The sequence below is a fragment of the Nothobranchius furzeri genome, chromosome 5 (genome assembly GCF_043380555.1).
Source record: "Nothobranchius furzeri strain GRZ-AD chromosome 5, NfurGRZ-RIMD1, whole genome shotgun sequence".
NCBI lineage: Eukaryota > Metazoa > Chordata > Actinopteri > Cyprinodontiformes > Nothobranchiidae > Nothobranchius > Nothobranchius furzeri.
Window position 1 is genome coordinate 57033484 of NC_091745.1, and position 11979 is coordinate 57045462.

The window sequence follows — 11979 nt, forward strand, 5'->3', positions numbered from 1 at the left end:
TGCTGAGGGTGAGACAGGGAGAGCCAGACCTGCTGAGGGTGAGTCAGGGAGAGCCATACCTGCTGAGGGTGAAACAGGGAGAGCCAGACCTGCTGAGGGTGAGACAGGCAGAGCCAGACCTGCTGAGGGTGAGACAGGGAGAGCCAGACCTGCTGAGGGTGAGACAGGGAGAGCCAGACCAGTTGAGGGTGAGACAGGGAGAGCCAGACCTGCTGAGGTGCTACAGTGAAGAGTGAGATGGTTTTAGGTTGCTGACAAGAGGATGATTTGAATGTGATAATAAGTGAACACAGTTGAATGTATTTAATCCCATAACAAGTAGAGCTGGGCAGTATGGCTTAAGAATGAAATAAATGTTTCCTTAGAAATATTAGTAAAATAAGTGTTAAACTCTGCATTCTGGTGCATTTAGACTGCGATTTTGGCCACAGTTTTTTCTTTTGTCCATCTGAAAATTAATGTAGTTCCAGCTGTTTTTGTAAGTGAATTATTTCTTTTTTATTCTGTCAGAAGCAAACAGATTTTTCTGATTGTCGGTCAGCATTGTTGGCTGATGTAGTTTAAAATTGTCACACCCTGTCCTGTCTCCCTGTTTGGTTCAGCCTTGTGTCTCGTTAATTGCTCCCACCTGTCTCTCGTTTTCCCAATCACCTTAGCTCCCTGTCCTGTATTTAAGCCCCGTCTGTTTTGTGTCCTGTGCCAGTTCATTGTTTCATTGTCCAGCGTGTGTTTAATAAATCGATGTCAGGAGTCCTCACCTGTCTGCCTGTCTTCCTCCCCGCATGTGGATCCTTGCCTCACCTCTGCTCACCTCGCCACACGCCGTGACAAAAATATTCTGATCAGAGTCAGATCAATTCAGACTGAATATTCACAGCTTTAGTCTTGTATTAAATCTGTTTACACATCTATTCCTGTAGGAATAAGATAATATATCCTACATTCATGCTATTAAATAAAAATAAAACAGTACTTACACATAAACAGCTTTTTATAATTAAAACGTCAACATTGGCCGGGAATCACCTGGATCTGACTAATGGGGAGCCCAAGTCTCCTCCCCTTCTGGCTTGCTCATGGGTCCCCGATCAAAAAAACAAACAAACAAAAAAAAAATAACAGAATGTTAGTGAACTGGGCTATAAAAGTTATTTTCTTGTCTTTCTGGGCTTTGCCTTACGCCCTGAGTCACATCTGTCAGGCTTTTCTAATCCTAGAGTTTCACCGTCTATCAGATTTTCTATCAGAAGCTAATGCAGGAGATAGCGGTAGGAGACTATGTTCATGTTCAGCCTGCATGAAACATTCAGTGACACGTTAGAATCAAAAATAATCATTAAATGTATTTTTTCAGTGAGGTTGACCTACATATTGGCCTACAACAGATTTGTTAGATTTCCAAAATGTGTCCCCCCAATATTAAACTCGTTCCTACGCCCTTGGCCACGTACCATCAAATGTTGAGGGAGAACCTTTGTTCCTCAGACAGAGTAATATAGATGAGCTCATAAGGTATATTCTGATTTACAAGACTACAGTTAAAGTGTAAAGTGATATCCACATGATGGGACGGATTTAGGTGATGATTGTACCTGCTGGGAGGAGGGTTGGCATGACTCATGCAGCTCAGGTTCACATAGGAGCCTTCTTTGATGTCTCTTTGTGGATTCACCAGCACATGTGTGTTCTTTGGTGAATCTAAACAAGTAAAATCAGAAAAAAATGGGAAATTCATTACAATCAAGCCAAGTTACATGAGGATGGGATGTAGTTCGTTGGTCGTTCTTTTGGGGCAACTCCCCTGTTTTCTGGTTTGTGACTAAAGATTTCAATAAACCTAATTTAAATATTACAGATCTCTAGACTCTATATTTTATTAATTTTTTCAGTCATTTTTGATACATATTTGGGGGCTCATCCGGGATCTCAACCCAGGATTTCATGTTGACACAAAACCAAGAAAATTATTTTAATCATTAATTGATCATCAAATTACAGTAAAAACATTTGGTAATCAGAGCTGGCTCTAGACATTCACAAGTTAAGCAACTGCTTGGGGCCCCACACCACTAGGGGGCCCCCAAGAGCACCAAAATAGCGTGAGAAAGAACAAAATATAGTAAACTGTTTGTCTGCTGATGTTACTTTCAGATAGTTAAATGAATTTACCACACTCAACACTCAACATTTCAAAACGCAAACTAACTGCTACTCCAACAACGTTAATATCAATGTTAATAGTAACACTTTATGAAATAAGCTAATTACTAAATATGCAACTGATTGTGTGCATCTTACACACACAGTATAGCCAAGGAATGATTAATTATCTGGTTTTGACTTGATGATCTGGGGGCCAACAAAGGAAAACAAGCTTAGGGCCCCTCAAAGGCTTGGGTGCCGCAGAAAACAACCGCTTGTGTTGAAACCTATTTCCCATTAGAATCATCCATAAGCTCATCTATTGGCTCTGCTGATACTTGCTAACGTGTGATTGGCCGTTCCTGCTACCTGTGAACTTGACAGTTCTGCATTCCTGACACTGAATAAAAGAGCGTCTAGGCTGTAGTTTTATTAGGGCTGGGGGTAAACGATTATTTTTAAAACGATTATTCTGACGATTATTTTATCGAATAGTCGACTATTCTAATGACTATTTAGAAAATTAATCTAATGATTATTTTTCTATTGCACAATTAACAAAAACCAGAAAATCTCAAATAAATTCCTCAAAAAAATTGATAAATTGTTACTGTAAGAGAATAAACACTACAGGCCTTCCATTTTGTATAACACTGCGTTTATTGTGTTGGTTGGTTATGTTCTGGTGACGTGTAGAACTTGGGAGAGCAGGCTGCTGCCTGAGAGGTGGTAGAAGATGGAGTGTCTCCATGCTGCTTTGTTTTGGTCACTTATGTGCGTGAGGCGAGTGGTGTTACGGGTTAAACCAAACTCAGGTGATATTTTACACTAAACCGAAAACCGACAACACTCTAAATGTAATAAAAGGGAGATCTACACCACAAAAAAGATGAACTCTAAACCAAAACGTAACAGCTTATCCCAACGCAAGAAGCTGTTAGCGAAGATGCTAACAGTAGCTTTACCAACGTTAAGTTCAAGTTACCAAGTTTAAATAAACCAAAAACACCCAGCAGCAAACAGACCAGCACGGAGGAGAGACCGCTACCACCAAAACAGCTCTCCTCATGTCTGAAAGAAGCTCCTTAATGAAGGGAGAAGCGCTCCCGGTGATTTTCTACATCTGCGGTAGACACGAAGCAGCGCATTTGACCCCGGAAGTTGTTGTCCGTTGCCGGGAGACGAAGGCGGGCAAAACAGGAAAATAATCTAGTAGTGGACGGACGTTGTTCCGGGTCTTCGGTATTTGGCGGAGATGTTAGTGAAGGCGGAGAAGAGGGCGAACTAGAGGAAAAACAGGCAGATTCCTCCTCTATTTACAAACTCCTGGGGATGCAACAAGTGGGCGCGGTGCGTCGACTTCCGGATCTGACGTCGACAAATTTTTAGAATCGAGCCGTCGACGTAGTCGAGGCTTCGCTACAGCCCTAAGTTTTATACATATTTTTGTATACTTACTGTAAAGACCCCTCCTCCTCCTCCCCGGTCTTCATGCCAGTTGTGAAAATTCATCCATCTCCATTTGTTATGTGAGGAGCAGCAGCTCTAGTCTGAGCCTCTCCCGAATATCCATGCCCCTCCTCTCATAGCACCCAGTCAGGGAAGGGGTGGGCTTGACCAGCTCTGTCACGATCCCAGCTCTCTAGTCATCCAACTCATGTCTAGAACTCCACTTTCCAGAATTCCTCACACTGGTCTCCATCCTTCCATGTCATGACACACCTTTTATTAGGAAGTGTCTCACAGTCTAAGGCACACCTGTACCTGCTGTCAGCCCATTGACATGCCACACCTGTGAGATGGGATGGACTATCTTGGTAAAGGAAAAGTGCTCACTAACACTAACACACATATTTCAGAACAATAATTGAGGGTCATGGGTGTTCTGTGCATGTAGAAAAAGTTTCAGATGTTTGAGTTCAGCTCATGAAAAATGGGAGCAAAAACAAAAGAGTTGTGTTTGCATTTTTGTTGAGTGTAAACAAAGCTGTCTTGTCTTGAAAAAAATCAAGAATGAAATAACTCAGATTGTTTTGCGCAACAGGGATTTTGTGCAAAAAACTTCATGAACATGTTTTGCATCAACCTTTGGACTAATAGAACTTTTAAAAAGGTCCAATATTCAAACAAGTGCACTCTAACACATGTCATACAAGTACTAGTCAATTGCCTTTGTATTGCTGCGAATGTTTACATTGCATGGTTATTTATAACCTATTGAATTATCCTTTAGCACTTTCAGTTCATTTTGTAATATTTCAGAATCGGCTGCAAAGTAAAAAAGAATGACTCTCCATGAACTGCTATGAGTTGCAATTACTTAGTTGTTTTAAAACATCTCTAATCCACTTTCTATCTGATCCCACTGTAACTAGCCGTTAGCTTGTCAGTCTGGTCTCATTGAATCAATATTCCTCCACATTTGTTTAATATAATTAGAGCGTAGTGTGTGCTATTATAACGTGATTAAAACTGTTCTCATTAGTACGAAAACAGTCAAGTAAGAGCAAAAATGTAGCAGCTCTCTACAGCTGGATCTGTTTAATGTACTCTCATTTCTTAGTGTGCATCAGAGTTGTGCAACACTTCCCCCACAAACCAAATCTTCATAAAATCAATCATCTTTTGTGGGTTTTAGTGCAGCAAGTGAAACTACTAGAACAGCTTTTGCTTGAGGGATGGACAAAATTCAACTATTTAATGTTTATAACATGTGTTTTTCCTTGTATTCTGTCCACCCTCTGTGTGAAGAGTTGATAGATTTGTTCACCTGTAGAGTGAGAGACTCCTTCCTGGAGCGGCACATCCTTGAGCCTGGCAGCCTACAAACACAGTTTCTTCAAACCCAAACATGTTGGCGGGCCTGGCTGGATGAATCTGGACCTGCAGGTCTGAGATAAATAAACAGAAACAAATATGGCTGCAGTACTGTAGCATCCAGCTGTCAGAGAGTGAGTTTGTGGTTTCCTACCTGTCACATCCCAGGTGATGGTGTCAGGAGAGGTCCATCTCCCCAGCTGCTGGTCAGTCTCTAATCTGAAGTGGTACTGACCCACATCACTCAGGTTCACACCATGAATCTGGACCAAACAGCTGGAATAACTGCCACCGATGTGGCTGATTTAGGTGGAGAGGGGCAGAACAAGTGTGACACTTCTGATTAATCCTTCTTTCAAATGTGAGGAAAACAGTTTTCTTCTCGTGGGTTTGAATATCAGACTGCAAATGTTTTTAATAAATTTGGTTTAATTAGTGGCTCATTTCATGCCTTCATAGAAGTACTAATAGGAGTCCTGAGTTAAATCATTAAGGAGCTGACGTTTATTATTAAAGCAACAGACCAGATGAGCATGAGCTTGAATGGGCTGGTCCCAAAGTTACATAAACATTAGTTATTGATTCTGTAGCTGGTCCTATAAACAAGAGGAATGCCATTGTCCTGAAACAACCAAATCTCTGTAAACCTGGTGGGAAAAGATTCTATGCAGTTGGGCTTGCTTTTAGCACCCCCTAGTGTCTGTTAATAATTCTCTGTAGTTAAATGGAAAGTTAAATGTATCTCCTCGCTGTGAGTTTGTTTTTGTAAAGCTAACTGCTGAAATGTCTCCTCAGCTGTCATTAGTTTCTAGAAGAGTGATTCATCACGATATCAAACGAATCAGGTGTTAATCATGGTCTAAAAAATGCAGGAAATGTGCTGGATGCAGGCTGCAGCGCCACCATGTCAGCTCCACGCCACAGCTCCGTCCACCAACAGGGACCAGACTGCCAACTCTTTTGGAGTCTGGTATTCTGGTCACAAAGGGTGGTAGGGGTCTGAGGAACTCTTCATTAACCCTGTAAAAGGGCCTTTTAGCACATACTGGCTCAATAAACGATTTCAAAATAGGAAAATGTTGCATAGTTTGCCTTTAAACACAGGTAGTTGAAGGTATAGGATCTTTATCTTCTGGGTAAATCATCTGAACCATTGGTTCGCATAACTGCCAATCATTCTGGTGAAGCTTTCATGCAAGGCCTTCGTTGTGCATGCACATTTCTGGGTTTGTTTTCACTTCCTGTGCATTTTGTTTAAGTGTAGAGGGACATGCCTTCATGCATTCATTCTACCTTGCTGTTCCTACCAGGTATTTTTGAAAATGGCTGAGTCGCAAGAGGAAACGTGTCTTTGAAGAAGAAGAGAAAGGCCTCCAAAGAGAGAAATACAATCAAAATTTTTAAGGAGACTCTTTTCAACAGGTTGAGCGGGTTGTCCAGTAACCTGGAGGTTGCAGGTTTGATCCCGGCTCCGGACAGATAATTCTGCTATTGTGTCCTTGAGCAAGACATTTAACCCACCTTGCCTGCTGATGGTGGTCGGAGGGACCAGTGGCGCCTGTGCTCGGCAGCCTCTCCTCTGTCAGTGTGCCCCAGGTCAGCTGTGGCTACAACATAGCTCATCACCATCAGTGTGTGAATGTGTGTGTGAATAGATGAATGATACACTGTAGTGTAAAGCGCTTTGGAGACCTCTGACTCTGAAAGTTGCTATACAAGTCCAGGTCATTTATCATTTAACGATGGTGTGCACTGAAAGCGAAGGTTGGGTTCCCCACAGACACCTCTGTCGCCGGTTTTCAGCTCCACAGGTAAGCTAAAGTTCGGACTGATACTAGTATCAGATTACTGCTAGAAGAAGAGCTGCAAGGCCGGCAGCTGCTTGTAAACAGAGCATGCATTTTTTCAAAACGCGGAGAGGGCGGCTTTTTCCTGAAATTCAGAAACATCCTCTTCCATACCTTTAGGTGTTTGTCACCTGATCAGAATAAACTTATTCTACATTTAGAAACAGGAGTTAAAACTGCTTAGAAGAAGGCTGGAATTTCTGTGAATGAATGAATGAAGGAATGAATGAATGAATCTATTCTGTAGTCAGTTGTATTGAACAAATGACTAAAGTAATGATTTTATTCTTAGCCCCTGCAAACCCCCCCCCCCCCCACACACACACACACACACCTGGTTCTCTCACCGTGTGCGTCCGCGGTACGACAGACTAATCTGGTTGGGGTCGGTATGGTGAACAAACTCCCTACGACCTGCTGCTGAGACCCGGAACCACATGACCCGCTTCACAGAGTGACCTGCAGAGTCCAGGATCACAGAGCAGTTACTGTATCCTGGATGCTCCAAACTGTCATCACATAAAAACTCTTTCATGAGAAACACGTCCAACTGAAGAATTCTGATTATATGCTGAGTGAAAACGTTAAATGGTAAAATGAAAGGACTCTGAAGTAACTAAAGCGTCCACCTGATGGGTAGCCATAGTGACAGGGCAGAGTGACTGTAGTTCCTGCCCACACACAGATCAGTCTACGAGAAAAAGACACACTCCATCCGCTCTGAGCTCCTGCAGGAAACAAAAGTTTAAGTGAGAGGTGCTAAGAAAACTCACAACAGGCACAACAACCCTGGTAAACTAGAGGGTGGAGGTTACATAAATGCATCATTTAAAGTGACTTTTTCTGCAGCGTTAACAACAAATCTTAGAACAAAGAGTAGACTTGAGAGTGACTGAAGGATGTTCCTAGATGTGCAGATGTGCTGTCGGCCTGACTGACTACCTCGCACAAAAAACAATCAATACTTATAAATAAACCTGAGCGCAAGGGCATCTATTTGCACAACCTGTTCAACACAGAGGCTCCTAAGAAAAGCATTCATTTACTTTATTTTTTTAGGTGTAATTTTCTACTAAAACGTAATCAGTGTTTCTGATGTCTGATTTGTTTCATACCTGGTAACGTTGTCAGGATGCCCAGAACAAACATACCTGCCAACATCTCCGCTAACACGAGCTCTGGAACGCCACCCGAGTAGCAGAGAAGCAGGATTAGATGCAGCGAAATACAACAGCAAATATCCACATTTCAGCATGAAACGTTCGCTCACCTTTCAGAGCTCCTACATTCACCTGAGCCCGGGATGCCAACACACTTGAAGTGTGCGCTGGTGATAGTGATGGAGGGGTAGAGGGTTTTATCCGGATGAGAGATGCAGGAAGACCGGTGTTAAGTGGGAGGAGTAGTGGAAGGGACAAACGGCTGGGGGGTGGCTTCCAGACTAAATATGGCACCTAGGAGCTTTTTCTGGCATAGACTTTCTTCATGTCTTCCTTAGAAAGTGTTTTTGAAGGTCAAATAAAACTTAAGTTTCCTGTTTGTGTCACAGTGAATATGTGACATCCTTGTGATCATGACTTCTGTCTTAAACTCGATTCCTTTGTTGTTCCTACTGAAGCGCCAATCAGCACCCTTAGCAAAGAAGGCAGACAATTTTACTCTCACTCATTTTTATAGTAACAAAACGCTTTTTCACTCAGCAAATAAACTAGATTTTGTTTCTGGACATGGACTTTGTCCCATGGACTTTATCATTATGCTATTTACAGTCCAGTAGGCCCACTGGAGGAGCAGCGGGTCTACTCTGAACCCCCACAGGATGGCCAAGCTTCTCACCCTATGTCTAAGAGAGAGCCCAGCCACCCTGCAGAGAAAACTCATTTCGGCCGCTTGTATCCGCGATCTCAGTCTTTCAGTCACTACCCAAAGCTCATGACCATAGGTGAGGGTAGAAACATAGATCGACCGTTAAATTGAGAGCTTTGCCTTCTGGCTTAGGTCTCTCTTCACCACGACAGACCGGTACAACGCCCGCATCACTGCAGACACAGCTTCTATCTGCCTGTCGATCTCACGCTCCAGTTTTTCCTCACTGGGGCAATGGTGGCACAGGAGCTAAGTGCTCACCCTGTAATCAGAAGGTTGCAGGTTCAAGCCCCACTCAGTCTGTCGCTGGCATTGTGTCCTTAGGCAAGACACTTAACCCCCCTAACCTGCTGGTGGTGGTCGGAGGGACTGGTGGCTCCTGTGTATGGCAAACTCGCCTCTGTCACTGTACCCCAGGGCAGCTGTGGCTACAATGTAACTCATCACCACCAGGGTGTGAATGAGTGAATGACTGGTTGTGTTGTAAAGTGCCTTGGGGGGGGGGGGGGGGGGGTGCAGGACACTAGAAGGCACCATCAAATGTGCTTCACAATGCACTCGATATTTTAACAAAAGTTGAGTTGGTTTGGACCCACGTCTTTTTCCTAGATGGGGGGGGGGGGTATCCAGGAATTTGTTAGTTGCATACATGGCCTAAGTTACTGCTGGTGATGACTGACGAATGTATTGGAACTTGGACGTGTCAGCTCATCTGTTGTGAATCTAAAAGTGGAAGCTGGAGCTTCCTCCAAACATGTTCCCTTTCATGTGATCAGGGAACAATCCTGTAATGCTCACCTCCAAATGCAAATCGTCTCAGTGGAACAGATGTGTGTGAACTCACCTCTATCGTCACCTGGCTCGCCCACCATCCACCACTCACCAGGAAATCTCTATGAAGTTACTTGTGCTCCTCAGTTTGCTTTTATTGGTCACAAAAGAATAAAAGAGCGGGCTGTGACAACTAATCTTTGAATCATTCTCTAACCGTCTTGGCCACAACTGCATTAGTATGGATCAGTGGTGAAATGAAACCTGGCCTGCTGGCGTGCGTTTTTAGATATAAGTCAAACAGACACTGACTCAGCAGCCCAGATGTCTTCTTATCCACTGCTTTAATAGAGAACTGTTGGCACTGGAAGTTACCCACAACCAGACGTGAGGAGTTTCGAAACCTTTCAGTCAACCGTGTCCACTTAGCCTGATGAGTCTAAATGACTTTAGCATCCTACTCTGCCACAACTTGGCCAATAGATGTCAGTTTAACGTCACAACTTGGCCACTTAGCCCAGCTCTGACCCACGAGTAATGATGATCTACAGTTTAACGTTCATGTCAATCTCTGTTCACAGGTGCTGACATGAAGGAAGAGACGGGAGTTTGATTCCTGGAGGTTCAATCAGCAGAGGATCACGATGACATGAAGGCTGTCTGATCAAATTTGATAGAGTCCTGCAGAATTTTTATTACTCTTTAAGAAAAAACAAGAATGTTTGTGGTTTATTAAAACAGCTTAGCGTTAGGCTGGTAGATCAAGGTCTTAGTGGGAACAGTAATAATAAAGCAGCATAATAAAGAACAGAATGTCTTGGGTTGGGAACGTTACCTTCAGGATTTATATAAAATCCTCAGGATATGAGCTTCAATGAACCAATACCAGTACACAGTTTGATATGGGATGGATTACGGGCTGGGATCTGAAACTGGTCTCTGTTGGGTGTCCCAGTCGCCGGGACGCTTGAATGATTTAATGAACCCACAGGAGAAGAAAGTGACTTTGGTCCATGACTGCAAAGTTTTAAAAACCTTTAACCCCCCCACTCCCAAAATGGTCTGTGTTAGGCTGAGTCTGATGATTGGTGGGCTTTGAGCATAACCTGTAACCACAGAATGACTTCAAAAGGATCACGGCACACTAATAGGTCAAAGCCTGATGTAATCTTAATAGAAAACAGACCTGACTAAATGAATGAAGAGAAACAGATGGATGGAGCTAGATTAAGTGTGAGTGACCACAAACAGAGAGAGAAAGAGGGTGAGAGAGGAAGCGAGGAATGAGAAAGTTAAAGGTGAAAGGTACGAGGGGGGAGGGGCATTAAGAACGGGCGAAGCTGCAGCAGGAAAAGAAGGAAATGTAGCAAGAGAGTCTGAAAAGTTGGGAGGAAGAGAGGTAGAGAAGAGATGTCAGTGTAGATAAGAGTTACATGTGTCAAAGAGATGGAAAAACATGTGAGGGGAGTAATCGGCACATTCTGGACAGCGTATCCTGCCCCACGGTAGGGAAGGTATCCAGGAAGGTGACCGCAGCCCGCAGCCTAGATGAAGTGTGACCGTCTGGTGGTCAGACTGGACCTGAAGATTTTCCGCTGTTGCAAAACACTTCCTGCCTGCTGTTTTCGTGTAATGTGACCACTCACAGTTTGCTCCCCTGCCATACTTTAAGTTGTACAATATGTTATTTCTGTGTTATTTCTTATGCCCACAGAATAGACTGCTAGCTCTCCAGGCCCTCCGGGCTTGGCCGAGCTCCACATGAGCGAATAATGATCTGACTGTCCAACATGTGTTAGTCTTCACAATGAGTGGTGCTCTCCACGGGGGGAGGTACGGGCAAGGATGATGATGATCAGAGCTGCAATCAGATCTGACAAGGTGATATGTCGTCCCCGCGCTGCCTTTTAAAAGCTCCACATGATGACTTGATGAGCGGCGCTTGTGCCAAGAGAATCCCAGAGCCAGCAGCGACTTTAATAAAAAGAAATAAAGAGAAGCTGCGTGGCAGGAAAGGTGCCCTTCCTCCCAGCTAAACCAGTATCAATACCTAAAACACACAGCATTTAGTCACTTACACACTTGACTTTACTAATAAGCCAAACTAAACATTTGGTGATTTTTTTAAAACTCCTAAATCTTTGAAACGTATTGCAGCTCTATTAAATCTATCCTGGTTTTGCTCATTCCTGTCCCATTCACAAACTCGGCTGCAGGCTCGGATTTCTGCTCCGCGTCTGCCAGAGACCTGTTTGTGGCTGCTGTGGTATTCCACGCTGGATGAGTCATGTCTGGTGGTTATTACGGGCCGGCGTTTTGTCACCCCCCCACCCCCCGGCTCTCACCCCGTCTAGTGGCAGCAGACAAAATCGCATGTTGTTTTGAGCCTGGTCCAGCAAGCCTGACTATGCTTGGGTCTCATTAGAGAGCAGAGATGAGTTGGGAGCACATTTTTGTTTCGCGGCGTAAGATTCTTTAGAGCTGAGGAGGATGAGATGTATCAGCTGTGGCCTAAGTGTACATCTGAAAGCTGTCT

The 11979-nt window shown here is 43.7% G+C and overlaps 1 protein-coding gene across 1 annotated transcript; it reads right to left on the minus strand.

Annotated features, from left to right (window-relative positions):
- Nucleotides 1–911: 911 nt before the first annotated feature.
- Nucleotides 912–11107, minus strand: LOC139061556 (uncharacterized). The gene is made up of 15 exons (XM_070551925.1): nucleotides 11090–11107; nucleotides 10922–10987; nucleotides 10753–10819; nucleotides 10360–10549; nucleotides 9661–9847; nucleotides 9020–9100; nucleotides 8354–8438; nucleotides 8077–8247; nucleotides 7922–7984; nucleotides 7436–7534; nucleotides 7154–7265; nucleotides 5114–5259; nucleotides 4913–5033; nucleotides 1593–1698; nucleotides 912–1069 (listed from the first exon to the last, which is right to left on the minus strand). Exons 1-15 carry the CDS (start codon nucleotides 11105–11107, stop codon nucleotides 1037–1039), a joined length of 1545 nt encoding a protein of 514 aa, XP_070408026.1. The 3' UTR covers nucleotides 912–1036.
- Nucleotides 11108–11979: the final 872 nt, after the last annotated feature.

Bases quoted from the DNA above. Each gene is read 5' to 3' on its own strand.
- LOC139061556 (XM_070551925.1), bottom strand. The intron at 5,034-5,113 runs GTAGGAAACCAC...TATTTATCTCAG, and splicing joins CATCACCTGGGATGTGACAG to ACCTGCAGGTCCAGATTCAT. The intron at 1,070-1,592 runs GTACAATCATCA...CCCATGAGCAAG, and splicing joins GCCAACCCTCCTCCCAGCAG to CCAGAAGGGGAGGAGACTTG.